Source organism: Pagrus pagrus (assembly GCF_965226575.1).
Source record: "Pagrus pagrus genome assembly, chromosome: 9".
NCBI classification, from domain to species: Eukaryota; Metazoa; Chordata; class Actinopteri; order Spariformes; family Sparidae; genus Pagrus; species Pagrus pagrus.
Window position 1 is genome coordinate 30,629,203 of NC_140193.1, and position 21,780 is coordinate 30,650,982.

Consider the following 21,780-nt stretch of genomic DNA (forward strand, 5'->3'; position numbering starts at 1 on the left):
AATCATGCTCATGCATACATGTGTTAGATTTAAGCTCAAGCAGATGAACATGAAAACAGCCTTCTAGTGTTAGACTGCAAAGACATCCTCCTGCACAGTGAAGCCCAAACATCCGTGTCAAGAAAAAAAAAAAAAAAAGGACAAAATGAAAAATGAAACTCTGACCATGATCTATTTATTGACTTCCGTATATCCTCACCGGTTGTCTTCCAGAGTGGGTTGTGTCACCACATAGCTCATAAAAGCAAGTCTTTGCAACACATAAACCTTAAATCTTCCTCCTTGAAAGTTCCAATCATTTTCACACACATTTTAGTGTCTGTCCAACACACAACAATAATGCCGAACTGCAGAAAAATGAAAGTGACAAAACTTTCATTGTGATGATTTACTCATGTCAAGCAGGTTTCAAGTCTCACACAGTCTCAGTATTGTCCGGACTTCAACAGAGAGCAAAGTCTGTCTGAAAGCAGCTGGAAGATACAGTATAAGCAATTTGTTGGCTGAGACATGACAAAGCCAGCAGTGTGGCTCTTGAATTAACTCGCTATTCCACGCTTCACGTCTTAATAGGAGTCTTTAGGATGTAGTTAATTCATGAAAAGGAACTTATTAGCAGATCCGGACGAATAATCGGAAGCCTGATGGTACATTTCAATTCACTATTGTTCGCTGACTGAATGTATTGATAAACAGGCCAGCCTATTAGTTCTAACAAATGGAATATCGACTGACAGAGTCAGCCATTCTATTCAGTGGCTCATATAATTTCATTGCTGAAGGTTATTGATGGAGGGTGTGTATTCACTCTTTTTCATTAAGGCAAATTGCCCATTGAAGAGCACTCATACAGCTTTGCTACACTTAGATGGACAAGACTGGGGACAAAGTAGCCTGCTGTTTTCTGGAAAATGAGTTAGCAATGAGACATAATGGTCTATTGTGAATGGCTCATATCCTTTCACTGCTGTGTGTGCATCATTAAAATCTTCAACAAAACTTTTATTACAGTATGACTGATGAGCCTCTCTGATCCACTCTGTTTATTGACTTCCCATCAGAGGCAGCTAATACCACTTTGAACAAATAGCTGATCTTTACAATAATTATACCTTGTTAATTATCGAAGCTAGCACTGGTGTTTGATAAAAGAAAGCACTCCTCAAACAAGCATTAACATAGCTTGAATGTGTGCTCAGGTGTGTTTCCTCTCACAGATTATTTGTCATGAAAAAAAAAGTCCTTTGTCTCTAGACTTACAGCGGGTTGTGGCAGAAACCTTAGTGGAAAGAGTACCCTGTAGAGTGAACCTTGTTAAAAACCCAGCACGCTCTCTCACCTAAAATAAACAGGATTTCTACAAGGATGTCACTGACGCTGGGCGGGCTTCGCGGGGCGCTGCTGCTCCCTTCATCCCGGCCCCCCACCACCGTGAAACACACGTTATAGGGCACGGTGACGGCCACGTAGAAGGTGGCCAGCAGAATCAACCAATCCCAGCCGGCCTTGAAGGTTCCATAGTGGAGCAGGATGAAGCGAGATTTCTGAATGGCTGCTACCTTGTACTCTGGGATTGGAGGCTTCTCCCCAAACATGTTCTGTATTGGACGACAGGGAGAGAGAGGTTAACAGCAGTCTCTCTTAATCATGTTCCAGGTTTCCACTTTTTACTTTCTTTCTCACTCAAACAGACACACATACAAACACACGCACCTGCATAAAACATCTTCTCATGCACTCACTTACTGAACTTCTTCAAGATCATGTTGTGCAGGCTGACATTATGAACCCGGTTAGTAACAGAAATGCCTACTAGTACATTACTGTTTGTCAGGTTGAATTACAGTGTGTACAAATCAAACAAAGCAATCTCTGGTGCTGAGAAATAAAGCCAATGTGGAAGTGCCAAAAAGTCCCCTCAGTTCCTTGACGGTCACTTGAGGCTGGCTCCACAGAAGACCCCATGTTCAAATGCCCAATTTAATGATGCAGAAATGAATACAATAAAAAACAATTCACTTATTTAAATTATATTAAGGCTAAGAGCCAGGGAGCTGTCTTCTCGGCTTCACCTCATTCCAGCCACATAACTCGACCTCTCTGCCATGTTTGTGGTGTTCATGCCTTTTGGAGAATTTTTCATGCAAATATCGGACAAATAATAAGTTAATGTTAATGGTCTTAACAGAGTGGAGGGACAGACGGCAGTGTTTCAGATTAATGAGCGACCCTGATAGTGTTAACTGGCAGACAGCTGCTAGAGCTGGGGAGCTCTGGAGGAAACAACTGTGGGCAGAGCCTGGAGCTTCTGACGGAATAAACACCTGGAGTTGAGGAGAGCACAGTTTGTTTTTTAAACTTAAGGAATTAAAAAGTGGAACCGTCACTTCTCAAGCTGTCTGCAGCAACAGGCTGCGGTGCTGCTGAAATCCGCTGTAATGTGCCCTAATTCTCTCTTATTTGACTGCTGAATGGAGGGGCAGTGTACTATACTTTATGAACGTACAGAGAGGAGATGGGAAAGAGAAAAAACATTGAAGGATAACAGAAAGATCCAGGATCTCTGGCGAGTGCTAATGTGGTCAGAAGCTAACATTACACTGAACACAAACAGACACAGTTGTGTGTCTCTCTGTGCCTGTTCTTGCTCGCTATCTTATGTCTAATGTGCAGTTAGGTATTCAGGCTGTTTGGGGCAAACCGACCTGTGATCAAACTGTGAATAATGTGAGGTGATTCACTTTTCTTTCTGTGTGAACACTTTTCTGTGTGTGTTTTTCAATAACCAGGCCTCAGTCAGCTCACCTCAGCTCACCTCAGCTCACCCCACACAAGCTCTTTGCCCAGCTGGGAGTTAGGCAGAGTCAGGTACTGCCAAGATGACGACAGCTGGTGGTGTGCTTTATTTTGGCTGTACAGAAACCTGTGATTGATGTCATGATGTTTCTGTGAACTATTATTACAGCCAGTGATACAAATCTATATTAAGGTATTTCACAGATGTCAGTTTAATGTAAGACCCTCTTTTATTTCAAGTTTTGTTTCATTGATCGACATAGCAGATAGAAAATGATGTCAAATAATGTGGATGGATGTTTTTAATGAGTCTGGGGGACATTTAGGGAAGAAAATTGCAGAGACATCTGTATGAAAGACCTGGATATTTGTATCAGACCTATTGATTTTCAGACCTATTGATTTTCCAACAATTTTTCATAAGCAACCAATAAATTCCCTGTTTAAAATAAATAAATTATCGTCTAGTCCAGTTGACATCACACTTACAGGATGTAAACTGCAGAGGTCTGCATGTTTGTTTTAACACTGACATCAGCAAAACTTAGAGTTCTTTTACTCCAAAGTCAAACAGAAGTGACTCCACTCCTGATGACCTTCACACCGTCTGTGTGCTGCTCACTGTACTGTGTAGTGGACACACAAATACTGCAATGCTGTGTCGCAACAGTGACGATCCCCTGGCTACCAGCCTTGGAATCTTTGTGGTGTGTTGAACTAGGAGTGGACAATGCACAGTATGTGTGTTGCATCATATGATAATGTAAATACAAGCAGTAATTATAGATCCTACCCTTGTTGTTAGGTTTAAGAAATAGTGTTGTAACTTGGGAAACAATTAAACAAACTTCTTTTTTTTGCAAAGCAGGAATACGTTTTTATCCCATCTGGATAAAGAGTCTTTGAAGAATCTGGAGATGTCTTCCACACAGATTGTTTGTTGTTGAACAACCTGTAAGGGGTTTTTGAAGTTCGTCTGGTACTATATTTATCCTTCAGAAAAACACATCCTTACCTCTGTGACTTGAATGTAATCATCTGTGCAAAGTCTCAAAAGTGAAAATAATGATTACATGAGGGGCATTCTGGGGCTAGTTTGGCATGAGATACATCTTCTGGCAACCACACATCTTATTATTCCAAAAATACGAGTTAGAATCATGTATAATGCGCTTGTGCAGTCACTGACCACAGAATAACTCCCGTCTTTCACTGGAGTAAAGATGTACCAGCGCAGACATTTACAGAGAAACTCACATTGTTGATCTTGAGCTTGCTCTTGTCTTGTTTCTGCAGATGTCCCGACAGGTGATAGAGAACAGCTCTGCTGCGGCGCCGGTTGGCATTGAAGCCTGGGGGGCGAGTTACCTGATGCACCTCCAGACCTGTCTCCTCATCTGTGGAGGAGATCGTAACATGCTGAGTCACAACACAGGGTAAGAATTGAAACAAAGCTCGGTGTTAACCCAAACATGGCTTCACTACTCCAGCAGCTGTCTTTCATAGGTCACAGGCAGTGAAAACATAACCTGAAACATGTCTTAAACCATCTTAAAAATCAAATCATCATTGTTTGTTGGCATGTTTTAGAGTGGAACTCCCTATATATTTGTTCACAACTTTTCTGTGTCAGTTCTATGTTCTGATGTACAACAGTTTAAGTTTTAGAGTTATTACCTCATATGATTTGACCTGCTTGCTGCCGTTCTGGCTCTTTATTGACTGAGCAAGGTATGCTTGAGGTAATATTTGATGATTTGGGCAGAGATCCAGATCTGTATTTACAGGACAGAATCGGTAATAAAAGCTACAAGCCTCCAGCATCTTATTCTTGCCATCCTCTTTTCACTTATTGAATAGAGAAAGAAAAGATCAGGTAACGTTAAGTAGTCACTGTGCAGGCAAAAGAAGGAAAAGGACAGATGATCATACAGAGGCCTCAGAGGTACGAGGTATGTACAGTAGATGGAGGGAGTTGTTTTCTGTAAAGCCTTCATTAAGACAGAAAATCCCTTCTTGTTCTCTCCATTTCCACTTTACATTTCCTATTATGATGTTCCTCTGTCTTTCCATAATATGATGTCATGCTTGGCAAATACCCACCCTTGTAACCAAATCATTTTCATTTTCAGCCAGTAAATCTGATTTGTTCATTGTATCAGGGGTGGACTTCAAATGTTTCAGATGATGCACTGAGAAACTAACTGCTGCTGTTGTGACTGGTAGCTCTTATTCACAAGTCCAATACAACCAACAAATATCTGGCATGAACAAGGTGTGTGTTTTCTGTCTCAGGAAAGTGTTATACAGCGTCTGCACCAGCATCTGTTTTCACAGATGTACAAGATCAAAGTTCGTTTGCTAAACTACATTCAAGTTTTCTTGTGAAAAAGGAGGAGGCTACATTAAAGGACAGTGGAGGCTGATGGGATATATTATATTTATAATTGATAGAAATTTCTGGCTGGATTTGCCGTGAGGCCTCTTTTATCAAATCAAACTGCCTGTTTCTCCATATCTAAGAGCTCATTGGTTTACACTTAAGGATGACCCCTCACTGACTTGTTTCAATCATCAGATTATAGGACAGACTATTGACCATTTTTAAAGTCTGTCAGATGCCCATATGAACATGGAAACAGTCTTTAGTTGCACAAATCATCTCTCCTTTTCAAACTGGCCATTAACAGATCCATTCCTAAAATGCTTTAACATGCCTCATATTAGCTTCAGATACATGTTTAAATACATTTTCACACAACAATTCCACTGTGGATTGTGCCCCTTATCACTTACATTGTAAATTAGGTAAATAAGGATCTTTTGATTGGCCAACATGATGGCAGCAATTACAATCTGTTTCATTGTTCAGATGGACACTTGGCTATTTTGAATGTTTTCTGGCTTTCCCTCTGTTCTGCCTCAACTCCCCATGATTTATGGTGTTTCCTGATGGTTAGATAGTTTTGTTTGCTGCCAAGTTAACTGCTAACTTAACCTGCTGCTAGCTTATTAGCTCAGTTAGTCGTACAGCTAGCTGACTTTGCCCGAAGCGAACTGGGAGCTCAGAGCACCCTAAGACTGTTGGTGTTTAATCCGTGGGCACAGGAGTTTGGACCACTGAGAAGAAGAGGCTTTCAGACATTAAGGGTCGACCAGAAGAAGGACACTCATAATAAACTATTGATATTGCATATTTATGGAACCAGCTGTCCTCACTTAACTGTCTTAGTCGTCTCCTAAAAGAGAACAGTAGTGGATTTAGTGTAGGCTGCGGTCAATTAGCGAAAGGTTCCTGTGCTTTGTTATTAAAAAATGTCAGAGAACATGAGCCCTGCATGTAATCCCCAGGTTTATGACATTCTGTGTTTCAGTAATGATAGTCTACCAGGGCTCCGATGTGGAAGAAGACAGTCTTCCTCAACATGCTCATTACCCCAGCTAGTGTGACTTTAAAGGATGCTTCAAATGAAGTGTTTGTCATATTGCTTCAATAGTTTCTGAAACTCCTTCTACCCACAAGCTTTCAATGCCAAAATTGGGGGGATGCGTCCAAAGGTTTCTATAACATTCAGAAACCACCAATCTGACAATTACATCCACTTCACACTGTTATTTGCAAGCTGTGCATCGGTGAAAAAGTGAAAACAAGCTTTCAAGCTCCCCTTTTTCCTCTATACACTATAATTAAAGTCACTTTCTGTGTGTCAAAAAGTTTCCAAAAATGCGAACAGTTATTCCCACATGAATGACTGCAACCGCCCCATGACAGCTTTTTACTTCATGTTACAGTTTGGCCATCCTGGACAGTTATGAACACTTTTGCCTTTAGACCTGTTTGGATGCTGTGTTGTACAAGTCGCTTACACCTAAAACATATAAAATGTGTCATTTTTGCAATAAAATGCCTAAAAAAGACTAGACCTTTGTTATATATTTGTTGAGTTGTGTACTAACATTATCCCAAATGTTTTCAAACCCACATGAATTCTAATTTCCTTCAACGGTGCATTTCCTCTGGCGGACTGTCACTAAGACTTCTGGGAGAGAGTCAGAGAGTGAAGAAGGAGGTCTCTGTACATCACTAAACATATTATGAATGAAACTTTGATACATTACTTTGTTGCTAACTGGTGATTGTCATTTTTCCAAAGTGGTGAACTTTCAGAGACACATGAATGCACCAGGCATCCTGCTTCATCTGATAGGAGGCAGCTGGAGCACACTGAGAGAATATCAGCATGACCTCTTGAGACAGAGAGAGCTGAGGTCTCAGGGTGTAGAGAAGGCTGCTGTGTATTTTCACTTTGACTGCTCAACATGCTTGGTGAGGACTGCAAAGACGGAGATGGTATTTGCACACCTTAGGGGAGATTCTTCTCATTATGCAGTGATTACTGATAGTGCTGGTTTTCAGAACATACAGTATGTTCTCTGGGAGAGCCTGTGTGTGCTAGTGGGTAAAATGGGTTGGCTATACATTTTTAATTATTAATGCAATAAACACAGTATGCATACTGTTATGATGTGGACTTTGTGGTGGCCTGTTTGTGGTCTGTGTTTTGTGCTTTTTTATTTTCAGAGGTTCTTGGTGAGGCTGGCCGTGGCTTTGTTGCTGGCTGGAGCGGTGCCGGTCCGCACACCTGCAGCGCATTGAGTATAATCAGCACCTGCACTTACACCCAGACCTTCCCTCTGCACGGTGCCAGATTATTGTTGCCAGCTCCAGTGGTACTTGATTGCTCTGTGTCTCTTGAGTTTATGTATTTAGAAAGCCTTCTCGTGTTCACTCGCTAGCGCTTTAACCCTGCCTTCCTCCTCTTCCAGTGTGACCGGACCATACCTGAGAACCAGGTCCTCAACCACTCACCACCCAGCCTCCCACCCCTCACAACCTCAACTGCCTGAGCCAGCCTCCTGTGTAAACCGTGAGTCTCCACCTGCACCACCCAGGGAGCCCTCGGACTGCGCTCAAGCTCACCGTCTCATCCTACCGGCGAAATCATTCTTGTGATCAATAAATTCACCTTTCAAGTCACTACCTGTTTGGCATCACTTTTGAGTCCACCTGTTCCTTACAACAACCTTTAGACATACCTGAGTGAGTAAGTTGTGGCACATAGCAGTGTGTGTCTGTTTTTAAAGGTACTTTACTTGGTGTCAATGAGTATAAAGTTTGTTATATTCAGCACAATTACACAGTCAAAGTCTCTCTTTCTTTAAATGTATTGAATTGTTAATGTGTTCCCAGCCTCCTTCTGTCCATCTCACTTACTGATTCTGTGATTTGAAAAGGCATCTCATGCTGAGCTAAGTGCTAAAGGTGAGCTGCCAGTCAGGTTAATGTGTGGCGTCAACTCATCGCCTCACAAGTGTCTTTATTTTCCCTCATGTTGTTTAACTTTTTTTCAGCTTTCATTTTCTTCTAACATCCAGAGGTGCTAAATTTAGCAGAAAACTGAATGTAATGGTTATAATCAGAAATGTATGCATATATAAAAAACATGTAAATCCTATTCTGTGTCTTCTGTCTGTTTTGCGGTCTGTCCTCTGCCCCCTGTGGTTTGTGCTACACTCCTAATTTGGTAGCTTACATTTAAAATGGAATAACTCATGCGGTGTGTAAAACAAAGCCAGTATATGAAAGCCAGCTTTTAATTATTTTGGTGGTAACATGATGAGATATTGAGCCAAATGAAAGAGCCTGAGCAAGTCAGGAAAAATTGGGTAAGTGGTTTCAAGCAGGTGCTTTTTCTCCAACAGGAAGCCTGACAAACAGCAGCTCTGAAAACCAATCTAAAGAAACTAAAACTTTAAACACTCCACTTCATCTTAAGAGTCCTGATTACTCTGCTTCTCTCCCCGGCTCTCTATAAGGTCGGTATTCAGCTCTCAAAATTTCTGTATTGACATCTGCTTGTGCAAGGCAACATCATTTGGAAATCTAAAAGTAAGAATTGAATGTCTGTAAAAACTGTGTATTCAGTGTTCCGATGTAACGTCTGCAGATTGCAAAATATTGAGTTTTTGAACACACCGCACAGTAATTCCCATCAAAAGACCCAAAAGACATTCCCATCACAAACTCAAAACAAGCTTTTAAGACGTTCAGTCTGCTCTTTCAGACTGGCATGCTGGGATTTCTCACTCTGTTTTCACAGAACACAAAACAAACAGCTTGACAAGCCTAAAAAAAATCTGGGCTGCAACTGTGCAGGGTCAATGTGTGAACATCCGTTGCACTTATAGTACATAAGTTCTTATTGGTAGGACGAGATGTCAGGTAGGCGACTTGACTTTTAGCAACAGAAAGAACAGTCTAATGAAGGGACTAATCTGTCTTAGGGTGCACTTTTAAATCCTGCAGATAAAGTATGCTGGCAAGTTATATTAAAGGGTAAGATTAAGAGCTATGTCTTCAAGGCTTACAGATTTTCTTTTCAAATATACCAATATTAACAAGTATACAAATAAAAGACAAAATACCTTGTGTGTCGATGCCTGTTAGCATGACATAAAAGTGTTTTGATGTTTAATGTGACACCCCTGTTGGCAGGAAATGGTTGACCACAGAACTACATGTGACCATTTAATCAGGCAAAAAAGAAAAAAAAAAAGACTGCTAAAGTGATGCACGTGTCTCACATATGGGGAGTCTACTTGCTTCCCATTGTCTTGCAGACATGTGGTCCCCAAACAGTTGGACCCTTCTCTCCTGAAGCTCCTCCCCACGTGGACAGTGTCCCTTTGTGATAATGTGATGTGATTTCCTCCATTGATCCCATCTTAACTACGATGGCTAGAGGACTCTCTCACCTGGAAGCAACCATATTGTTCTGTGGTACTTGTCAAAATGACTGCTATCGTTCTTGGGAGGACAGTCTCACTGATTTTTTAATAGTTTTCTTGGACATAAGAATTTATCAATCCATTTACAAGATGTATTTTAATTTATTGTTGTCAGTAATTGTGTAAGAATGCTGTCAGTGGCGTTTGCATACTCCCTGGCAACAAAAAAATCCTGACTGCCTCTAATTAACTCACAAATACCGCCTGGTAATTCCAACTGTATCAAGTATCCACATTATCATATTGTGTAGCAAGCTGTGTCATCTCTGACAGAATGTTTATGGTTCACCATGTGCGTTTAATAGAAGCAGTCATTAATATTAATGTGATATTCAAATTGACAGACACTTATTTAATCAGAGATTTACACTGGGGAAAAGAGGCAGGATGACAAACGGATGAAAATTAGTAATTGATGCTTAATTGTTGTTTGTTTGAAATCATAATAACTGCAGAGGCACAGCTGAGAGGTTCCTGCCAAGATGACAGAGTTGTCATGGAAGATTGATTTTTTTTTTTTTAACATTTGAATCAGCCACTGTGAAACAGAATAACAGCCTCAACTACCAAATGTAACACTGCTGACATAATGAAAATACAGTATAAAGATGGTGTGACATGTTACATCAGAACACGTAGCATCTCTAACCTCATATGTGTGGTTTTCAATTCTCCGCCGTACCCATTAGTACATTACAGATACAGAATATTGCATTATGAACTCTAGATGGGAATTGTCTCCAGGTTACAGTGTCAAATGAGGAACAAAGAGACAGAACAGGTAACCCCAAAAATACCTATCAACTGTTTGTGTGCTTCATTGTTTTGGTTTCTAGTCACAAGTCAATGTTTAAGGTGTTTGAGGACATGTTCACCATTACATCCATTACCAGAACTGTAAGCAAGTGTAATTTATATAAACTCACCTGTCTCAGGTCCTTGCTCAGGATCCTGGTCCTTCTTCTTGTCAGTGATGTCTTTGTGGGACACGAGGAACAAAACCACCTCACTCTTTTCATTTTTAATGGGTACAATGTCCAGAAGACACCAGAACTGTGTACCTGGACAGAACACAGATGCAAACATACACAGTCAATACATCCTCTCAGGCCAAATGTACATAAAATATGATGTTCTACTATTATTTATGAACAAAACAAACAAACATCAGGATAAGAACTTATTTCTCAGCACAACTCCAAATGTTTCTTAATCTGTATTGCACACTATAAATATTATCCAATAATGAAATAATATAATGTGCAATGCAAATTATCAAATGCAAATTATCCACAGGCTTCTGTATTAACAATTTGGTGAACACTGGATTGTGTCATATTTTAATTAGCTCTTTTTCCTCAGTCCTCTTTGACAATTTGTCAAACACTTTTGTTCATGACAAAATCCCCTCAGAATTATTGATACACCCACGAGCCTCAGCCATAATAGTAACTGATATTTAGCAAATGTTAGCTTGCTAAAACACTAAACTACGGTAGTGAACAATGCAATCGTAATACCTGCTTAATACCAGCATGTCACAGTGGGTATGTAATCATGCTGACAAAAGCATTTAGCTCAAAGCATTGCTGCTCCTCAGTACAGCTTCATGATTTGGCATGGGGTTTATCTGACCATAGCCAAAATCCTCCTCCAACATCTGTCCAATCACAGCCTACCAACCAAAGTTAGACATTGCAGGTCCATGAAGCCTCAGAGTCTTCAAAACATGTTGTTGTTTAGTGTATTAATTCGACTAACTAATGTGTGTCTGTAATGTCACCTTTTATTCTGTAAGCTCACTTGATGTTCCTTTAGTCAAGATAGTGTCAGTATGTATGTCAGCAGGCTCAGTCAAGAGAAAAACACCCCAAATGGAGCATCAGTAATTGAAAAGCTCTAATGTTAGGTGCTATCTCACCCCCAGCATGTTCCCATGTGGAAATGTTGTACTTTTTGTACGGTGGCCCTGAAGGTGAAAACACAGCAACATTTCACAAAACATAACCGTGAAATCTTGTTGTTTTTTGTGAAATGTCATTTAGACTGACTGAGATCATTGTATGCATTACACTGTGGAGAATGAGAGCCCATGTGGAAGTTATATGTGAGTGTGACAGTTCTAAAGAAGCCCTCAGAACACTTGGCCTGCTCAGTCGTCCTCCTGGATCAACACTCTTCACATATATTCTATATGATTTCCTTGTATCAGATATTCTGCTACTGAAATTTGTAAACTATGATTATGTTCTGTACATGCAACATCTATTGCATGTCTGTTCATCCTGGGAGAGGGATCCCTCCTCTGTGGCTCCTCCTGAGGTTTCTTTCATCTTTTTTTCCCCCCGTTAAAAGGTTTTTTCCTCAACATGGCAAGTTTTTCCTCACTCAAATCGAGGGTCTAAGGACAGAGGAAGCCTATCAAGGCAATGTGATTGTGATTTTGGGTTATATAAATAAAATTGATTTGATTTGATGAAGTGACTTTTTTTTCACAATGTCAATAACAACCTCTTCACTATCACATGGTTTGTATAACATTCTATTATGTTGACCGATCTAAATTGATTGACTTCATAAGGTTTCAGAGTATTTTGTTTCCTCAGAGATGTTTGTTTCAGCGATACCGTTGCTAAAATCATTCATGAAGAAATCATTCGCATACGACCAGTTGAGAGGACGTTATATTCGCAGAACTTTTCCATGTGTGACCATCCATTAATTATATTCAGGGGTACCATGTGCCTGCAGCTATAATTAGATTGTATTCATATGCAGTGCTTCAGCTTGGATGAAAAGCTGCTTTTTCTAACTATATCCTCAGAATTCACAAGATCCTCATATAGGCACAGTGTGGAGAGAATGCAGGAAGTACAGATTCACGTTCAAGCTCCACAAGTCCGTGCTTCAACTGAGAACTAGAAAACCAAAGAAAACGAGTCCACCTTTGCTATATGAGATTCTTCTGACTGACGTAAGCCCTCGGCTATTGGGGAGATATTGCTAAGAGGAGTCTGTAGTGATGAGTGTAAGTGCAGCTGTGTTCAATATGTTGGTAAAAAAACACTGAAATTAAATACCATACAAAAATATTTTGCTCCTCATCAACTGGTTTTAAAGATCAACACCAGGCTGAAGAGCAGCTCTCTGGTTGAAATCTAGCATCACTAATGAGAGCGGTTGGGTGTGGTCAAAAAACAATTCTACAATTTTTTGAAGATGTTAATGATAAAAATGGTCGAAAACACTTGTATTCTTTTAAAAAAGACTAATTTCCTAAAACAGCTGGACACTATAGGTTTTAGTGTTTTAGTGTTTTGCTGCTCAAAAAGAGTAAATGGTGCATTTGTTGAGAACTATTTTCAGCTGCAGATGAATACATATTTGATGCACTTGTGAGGATAATGTAAGTGGGATTGAACTAAAATTAACTACAGTGTGTGTGAAAAGGAACATGTCACCCAGTGAAACAGTGAAACAGAACAAGTCTATTGCACAGAAGAAGAAGATGTTTCAAACTGCGGCGGCTATACAGACAGTACTACTAGAATCAATTCTTTGTTAGTTATCGGTCTTTTCCCATGATTTGTTAACAGTCAGGGAAAAAATAGAATATCACCAGCTTTGTCCCTTAAAAAGGTTATCAGACATGAGCAGCAACGTCTGCTGGCTGCTACATAAATGCATGAAATCAGGTGAAAACAAGCTGTTTTGGTTTTCTGTTACATGTAATCTCTGACTCGTGACTTTATGGGCTGCATTTGGTACATTGCAACTCCCAAGACATTATCCCGATGGGGGATCATGAATGTGAATATGCATTCAAACAAGTGGGAGGGTTGCCTCAATAAAAACATCAACCATATTGAGGCTGAATTTGTCCCTGTTTGACTGGAACATGATGGTAAACAATAGCGGTTTAGACAGCATGTACAGTCTCCTGTTCTATCTATTCATTCATAACTATGAGCCGAGTGTGGGGTTAGAGAATGAAAGGCTGTCATTAAAATATATCACTTATCATTATTTGATTGCAGCAGCATTTTTACTGATTGTTGCATTGTTACTGTCAGAAGGTTAGAACAGGGATTTATTCTGGTAAAATAACACAAATGGTAATCAAGCAACATTTATCATTTCACCAGTTATTGTAAGAATTACTCTGGCTGCTAAGGCCTCCTTTCAGTTTATAGTTGGGAGGAGCTATGTTGGTAACTAGGAAAGGTCATCAAACTACCTGTGTGGGTGTGCAATGGGCTCTTATGGACACTCGACAAAAGACCCACTGCCACCCACTAACATCCGGCTTTTGTCTTTAATGTGAATGTGTACAATCAGTATTCAGTCCCCTGTCAAGTGATGACTCTGCAGTTTTCATTAGTGTATCACTTGCAGCTCTGATCAGCTGTGATGAAAACACAACACCTGGGAGGACACGCTAATTTTCGCCCCTTATCAGGTATGATGCTATGACGCACATCGGGGTTAAAGCCACTGGCTTGTTAATACTTTTCGTCTCTTCTTTAGAATATTTACTATTAAAAACAAACCAGTTGTAACCTCATGACCACTGTATACCATTTATTACCTAAAAAGTATTTATTACAATACAGTTACAGGTGAATTCACTTTTGTATGTGAGTATTTTACTCTTTAAGGTCCAGTGTTTGGGATTCAGTGGCATCTGAGGTTGCAGATAGCAACCAACTGAACACCCCTCCCCTCACCCTCTCTTACAGCAGCTGTTAAAAGCATGAAAAACACAAAAGGCTCCTCCAAATTCAGTGTTTGGTTTGTCTGTCCTCGGCCAGTGTGGAAACGTGGTGGTGCAACATGGCAGACTCTGCTCCCTCTGTAGATCTAAAAGGCTCATTCTACGGTAATGACAACACAACTATTCTTAGGTGAATTTACACTAATGAACATGTAAATATGAAAATTATATTAAATTTCTGCCAATAAATCTTCAAACATTACTTTGCTCTTTTTTCTTTAAAGGGGCGCCAACAACTAGCTTTTTATTTCCCATATGTGAGCGGATTATAATAATGAGACCTTCCCCGCTCTCTCGGTTGCTTATACAAGCCTGTGGACGATTTGCTGATGTTGTTCAACGCTCCTGGACTGTGGATTTCTTCGTAAAGGACTATGGTTGGATTTACTGCTACAGTCCAAAGGATGTGACTTTATGCTGTCCTTGACTGCCTCGTCTCAGTGCCTCTCTCCAGTCCACTAACAGAGAGCAACAGTAGCTAATGTTAGTTTAGAAATGGAGTCAAACAAATTCAGCAGAGACCCTTTAATATTTTCCATACCTTCTGAAATGTGTTAATATTTATTCATTCCTGTGTATTTACTGCCCTGTGAATCATATTGACATGAATATATAATGTGTATGTAATGCAATGAAAAGCACAGGAATCAATTTAAAATGGTGCCCCGGGCTTTGGTGAGAGAACTATGGCGATCGGAGTGAGGAAGCTGGATAAATGTGTTTATTCTTTTCCTTTTTGCTCCCCTGGAGAAAAGCTAAAATGCTAATGTGAGCTCATAGAGAGCTGATAAAAGCATGAAACACTCCTAATTTGTCATTTGTGTGTGTTTGAGAGAAACGAGCTTTTACACCACTGTGTTGCTCTTTGTTGGAGGCTTATATCTCACAGGAGCAGATGTGTCCATGTCTCGCTTGGTCTCTCTTCCATCTATATGTGACTCTAACTCCTATTTTGTATTTGTGCACTGGGCCTTTGCTTCTTTACTTCCTTGCTTGCCTGCCTCCCTTTTATCACATATCAAAACTTTGATTTATTTATAATTAATAACAAGTGGATGAATGAAAGAAGATTTTCTCCTTCTGTTCTTTCAAAGCCCTCTTCTCCCTCAAGGCTTTTCATTGCTCTGTTTTTCTGTGGCTCTCTTTCTCTCTCGTACACACACTTTATCTCTCGTCTCTTCCTCCAGTTCACTCTGAAGCTTCAGAAAACCACTCAAAGAGAGCACACTCACATTACTAGAGTTCAGACTGTCGTCAATGGATGGCATTGTTATGAAGTTGTATGTGTTTTCTACCCTTCTTAAAAACATTCCTTTGCTGGTTGTTGGGTTGCTGGTAGCCACTGCGAGATAAAAAGCTCTTTTGACTTTACAGATGAAATTGCTCTGTAATACATACATTCACTCCCTCAGTCATCTGAGTTGTACACATGGAATCTGGCATAGCATTCAATCTACAGTATACGTATGTCAGCAGCATTTCATGTCATACATGATGTTTTTGGAATGGTTTTCTCTTTATGCATCCAGGGAGGTTTTATTTAAATGCTCTTTTTTTTAAGAAGGCCAGTTCACACCTACACACTTACATACAGTCACACTTGAAGCTGTCCAGTACAGTCACAGTGTGTTTGTATGGGTTAAGGGCATTGCTCAGTGGTCTTGAGACAACTTTCCAGGAGCATGCATGTGGGCTAACTCGCTACTTCAGAAATGATTCACATTCACCATGAAACTTTCTGTGCCTGTTACTGAACATTATGAGATGCAAATCCTCAGTGACTAGCCCAATTAAATCACTGCAGGGTTCATTTCCAGTTTAGATGCCAGTTTTCCTAAAATCTTTTGAAGTGGTATATGGACATCCTGAATTGCCACACAAGCAAACCTTCTGATGTGTCCATCACCACCACCAGTGTCTAGGCTCCATCAGGGGTTTCATATACTGCTCACTGCTTCACCCTCCCTTAAAATATCACGATGGGGCTTAATCACCAAAGACTCTGATGTGCACATTACAATAAATATTTATTAGTTTAAAAAAATGAAGTCTCTCCTGATTTAAATGGAATAATGACGTTTTAAAAAAGTGTAAAGGGATATGGAACATCACCACATATTTTGTGACACATTTTAGGCTCTGTTCACACATACAAGGTTATTTCTGAAAACATAAATGCTTTCTGGCCCTTCATACACATGTAAATGACGTTTTAGTTCACTGAAGATGGACATTTTGGAAAAGTCCTTCCAGGGTAAAGATATTCAGATTGCAGTTTTCGGTCTTTATGTCGGGGTGGGAAGAAACATAACTCCTTGGAAATGATGAAGCATTTACCCACATTTGCTCCAAGACAAGGTTTTAATAAAATAGTTTCATCTGGGAGGATTCTGTAAAGAGCAGTCATATTTCTCTGCCTTTTTCATAGTAGTTTTTAGAACTAAGCAACCAACCACAGAGTAAAGAATCTGCTTCCTGTTTACACCGGCACATGAGATCATTTCAGATTAAATCAAATCAAATACATTTTATTGATATAGCCCAAAATCACAATCACATTGCCTCAGTGGGCTTTGGAATCATATTTGTTCCAAAACTCTGTTTTCAAAAATTCCACTGATGTGTGAACAGATATGTGATTTCACTTGATGGGAAACAAGTTGGAAATATTGCGAATCACATGGGACATGTAGCAGATGTTAGTCAAGAACACACAATGTGCCTGCAGCCTTGTTTTTATGATGGTGCCTTTACTTTCCTCAAATATTCTACTTTCACTTGACTCAATTCTGATTAATTTTGAAAATACACTTGTTGCTCCATATATATATGGATATTTTTTTACTGCATTGAATCAAATGACTTCCTGCAAAGTCAAAGCCATCTCTTTAGCTCATACATGTCTGTCCACAAGACAACCTAATTTAGAGAATACGAATTTAAATTTAAGTTCAAGTCTCAGTCTTCACAAAGCCATAGTACATACACAAATGAAGACGCGGTCGCACACACACACACACACACACACACACACAGAGAGAGAGAGAAAGAGAGTGAGAGAGAGAGAGAGAGAGAGAGAGTGAGAGAGAGAGAGAGAGAGAGAGAGAGAGATTCCTCGTGCAGTCTCACCTTCTTTCTTGTAGAAGACCAACTCAGTCTTGAACTCCTTCCTTTCATCCAGGGCTCCTTGGATCTGAGCTGTTAACCGGTCACTTGTTTCCGGGCCGTACAGGAAGTGACAAGCACAGCTCTTCTGCATGAGCTCGGCACGGGCATAACCAGTGAGCTCACAGAAGCCATCAGAGCAGTAGACGATGGGGTAGAGCGACTGCACCTGGGCGTTTCCCAGAACAAAGTTGCTGTCTGTAGGACAGAAGAAAGAATGGAGAGAGTGATCAATGCAACTGTGAAAGGTAAACAACTAGAATAATTAGGGGATTTTATCTATGAATTCTTCTCCATACCGTCTGATTTGTGACTTCAACAAGACCTATATGAACTCTTAAAGGATAAGTTCAACCAAAAATTAAAACAGCACTGCAGCATTCTCCTGAACTGATTTGAAACAACTGAATTGAAAAGACAGTTATTAAGCCAAAATCTTCACTGTAGCTGATAAGCTAAAGTGTTAGCACACACCCTGTCTGAAGTGGGTGCACTTGTCTAGGGTATGAGTAACATCTTTCCAAATCAATTTGGGATCTCGGGCCTGAGACTTGGATTATGCTGAATAGAGCTGTATGGAGCCATTTTATGGAGTTGTGTTTTTACATTTTAAATCAAGTCCCCAGCTACTTCAGTTGTTGACGGGAATGCTGCAACCCTGTTTTGCTGTGTTGTGTGCTATGAAACTATGACATTTTCAGAGTGACCATTTAACATAGCTGACCTCTGATATATTTAATATGACACTCATCACCTGCTTTAATTCTTATAAACAACATTTTGATGAATTGAGAATTCTATTTCACCAGGGTATAAATGTGACTGAGACTTATATTGTCCTGCCAAGAGTGAACCTCTGGGGAAAACACTGAAAACTAGAACACTTCAAAGAAATATTCAGTTTCGGCAGTTAGATGAGTATTTGCTCAAAATATCCAGGCAGCTATCCAAAATCAATCTTAAACACTGAAAGGAAGACTTACATATAGTTGTTGGGATTCTGCAAAACTCTAGGAGTTATTTTCTACTAAAATATTCAAAATGATGCACATGAAAGCAGCCTCTTTGTGAGAGAGGAGACAGACTGCTGGAAGTGCAGCTGCTGGTTTCCAGAGAGAGGGAGCCCGGCGGATCAGTAACAAGAATTGATCGAGTGACGCAGACACTGTCAAGAGTCATCACAGAACCTTATGAGGTTTCATTAATTCATGCAGCAAATATCACATCCGCCCTCCCTCAAGTAACAATCCTGTGTACAGGCAGGAACATGGCAGCCATGATCCTCTGTTTACTTACAAGCGATCTGTGACCAGAAGAAGATAGATGTTTGTATGTGTGTGTGTGTGTGTGTGTGTGTGTATGTGTGCGCGCGCGCACATGTGTAAATACGAAGTGGAGAATCTATCCAGTGCATATTAATTTAATGGACTTTTTATTACTTTGTGCTCAGGCGCTCTCATTGATCCATCAACTCTGAGGGCCCTCGAGACCCCCTTATTAAATATTTCATGGCCTAACGCTGATGTGTGAGGTGTGTGTGTGTGTGTGTGTGTTTCATAGGCTGTGATGCTTTGAGCTCATTTGAATGACAGCTTAAAATTAAGTGTAGAGCGAAGGAACTTGTCATCAGTGACAAGTCAGCGAGAAAGAAAGGAGTTTGCTCAAGTTGCACATCAGTATGTAGCGTGCCTCACACTAGCAGTCAGTCTCAGCACAGAACAATCCAGCTCATTAGCTAATTACTCGATGTCTGACATGAGCACACTTTCTCTCTTTCTCTCTTTTTAGTCTCTCCGGGGCAGCAGAGATATCCGGTGATGTCAACAAAGTCACCAAATAACACGCATGAAGACCACCCTCCCTAAAGTCCCTGCTGGCTGCTTTGCTTCCTCTTTCGATTAATCCTGTGGGAATTAACCCTGATGTCATCCAGTGCACTGTGCTTGGATATGCTGCCAGGCATGAGACACGGGGCTCAGAGGCTAACGCTCCTAAGGCTTCCAGAGGTGTCAGGTAGTAATTACACAACAACAACAACAACAACAACAACAACAACAAAGGTAATATGCTGTTTACACATGATAACAAATACACATACATATTTTGCCTACTGCAATTTTGCCTGTGGAAGTTGGCGGATCAATGTGCTCCAACTGCATTTCAAAGAGATTTGTTATACTGTCATGGGATTGTTTTTTTTCCCCCTCGGTTTTATCAGTGACACGCACGTTTTTGACCTAATACTGAGTTAACTCTACTCAATAAAGTTAAACCAGTACTGTGGCACTGGGTCAGCTTTGATTATGTGATTTTAGGTGTGTGGTTTCACATTTTAAAAAGGCTAATGTCTTAAAGTGGCTCTGTGGAAATTTGTGTTGTGCAATGTTAGCGGACTTCATTTTACAGTAACATTAGCTGCTGTTGCTCTCTGTTAGCAGAGCGAAGAGAGGCACTGAGACAAGGCACTCCTTTAGACTGTAGGGGGAAATCCAACCCAATTCCTTCACAAAGAAATCCACAGTCCAGAGGCATTAAACAATTTAAACAAAGAGTCTCTACAGGCAGCCAGAGACATTCATTTTTCACATGACATTACAATGTGCTTACATATGGCCAATAAAAAGTGATTAATACATGTAAATTGCTACAGATCGTTCTAAATCCCCCTTTAAAGAGCTATGCTCTGTAATCAACCCTGTCTCCTAGAAATTTTATATTAATTACTTGCTGAATGCTGAACAAAATAATCGCTGCCTGAGACAGTGTTTCTTTGAAGGAATAAATGCAGCGTGCTGGAGTTGCAAGGAGGACCAGGGTTTGTTTACAGACCAGTCTGTGGTTAGGTGTAGGCAACACAAGCACTTCAGTTAAGGTAAGGGAGAGATTGTGATGACTTTTTCTTGTGTACCGGCACTTCTAACAAGCTGCCGGTATTCCTTTCTGCTGGGCAGACACAGGAGGCTGTGGGTTTCTTTCCCGGGTCCAATAAACTACAGTGACCATCACTGTGATAACTAAACACAACATGTCTCCTAGTGCAATAGTGACCATATGAATTTATACAGTCAAGTATATCACAAGCATTTTCCTTTAGGACGAGATTACCATTTATCGTCTTGGGTAAGTTAAGTGTTACAGCAACATAAGAAATACAGGTTGGTTTAGTTGAACCTGCAGTGGTCAACTTTTGTCTCCCCCTTCTGGCAGTGACAGTAACTACAGTAACACTGTTGACACGCTTGTTACGCCGTTGGCTCCGCCATACTCCTATTTGCTCCATGCTACAGTTGCTTCCATCAGCTCTGGCAGATCAGTCTTTGCTGGTTAACTTAAAATGCATCACTACTGGTGCAGAAAAGTCCCCATAGACTCCAGATTTAAAAATCCAATATACAGAGAAATACAGTCCGTTACATTCAGAAAAGGGCTTGACTATTCAGATGTTAATTAATGTATGTATAAATGTATTTATATATATTACTCCCACGCTGCAGGTTTAAATAAGTGGAAAAACAGAAATAAAACAAAGCTTTATGCCACTTTTATGGCATCCACAGACGCAATCTAACTTTCTAAAGGTTTGTAAAATGTTCGAGCAGTCATTGTTAGCTCTTGTCAGTCTTAGTTTTCATGTTCATCTTCCCTTAATGAATGCTCTGATCCATGTCCATGTCTCTTTACCTTACTGTACCTATCATTCCCTCTCTCTCCCTCAGCACACTTACATCTGTTCAATACAGGTTCAACTCAATCCTCTGTGCTTGTTCTTGTCAGTTCCTGCTCATTCTTGCTCTGCTGTCTTCTTCCTGTCTCATTCCCCCTTTCTACATCAATTCTGAATTCATAGTTGGTTTAATGAATGTCTTGCTGTCTGACAGTTATGCCACTTTCTGTGAGGTCAAATGTGTGTGTGTGTGTGTGTGTGTGTGTGTGTGTGTGTGTGTGTGTGTGTGTGTGTGTGTGTGTGTGTGTGTTGTACTCATTTGTACTACTGTCCATGTATCCCCTGGTCATTGTGCACTTATTTAAATCACGGACTAATCACTGTTGTTTTGATTCTTTTTTGCTCATATATACTGTCAGTCTGACACTACACCAACTGAATTCATATAGAATCTTTGTTCAATTATTACTGTACAATGTTAAAATAAAATAATCACTCATATTCATGGAGAGTAAATGTGGGGGTTATTCAC

At 40.2% G+C, this 21,780-nt stretch overlaps 1 protein-coding gene and 1 long non-coding RNA gene across 3 annotated transcripts in view; one reads left to right on the plus strand and one right to left on the minus strand.

The window, feature by feature from the left end:
- kcnh3 (potassium voltage-gated channel, subfamily H (eag-related), member 3) overlaps positions 1-21,780 on the minus strand; it is a 165,213-nt gene that overhangs the window by 46,223 nt on the left and 97,210 nt on the right. Inside the window, exons 2-5 of the mRNA XM_084362734.1 lie at positions 17,549-17,782; positions 10,572-10,706; positions 4,054-4,193; positions 1,340-1,598 (exon numbers count right to left, since the gene is read on the minus strand). Coding sequence (XP_084218860.1) covers positions 1,340-1,598; positions 4,054-4,193; positions 10,572-10,706; positions 17,549-17,782 — 768 coding nt within the window. The remainder of the gene's footprint in view (positions 1-1,339; positions 1,599-4,053; positions 4,194-10,571; positions 10,707-17,548; positions 17,783-21,780) is intronic.
- LOC311262967 lies at positions 7,045-8,312 on the plus strand. Of its 2 annotated transcripts, none has more exons than XR_014623304.1 (3): positions 7,045-7,123; positions 7,379-7,527; positions 7,624-8,312. It is a non-coding gene; the product is annotated as an uncharacterized lncRNA (long non-coding RNA). The 2 variants fall into 2 exon arrangements; XR_014623305.1 differs by having other exon boundaries at positions 7,059-7,147.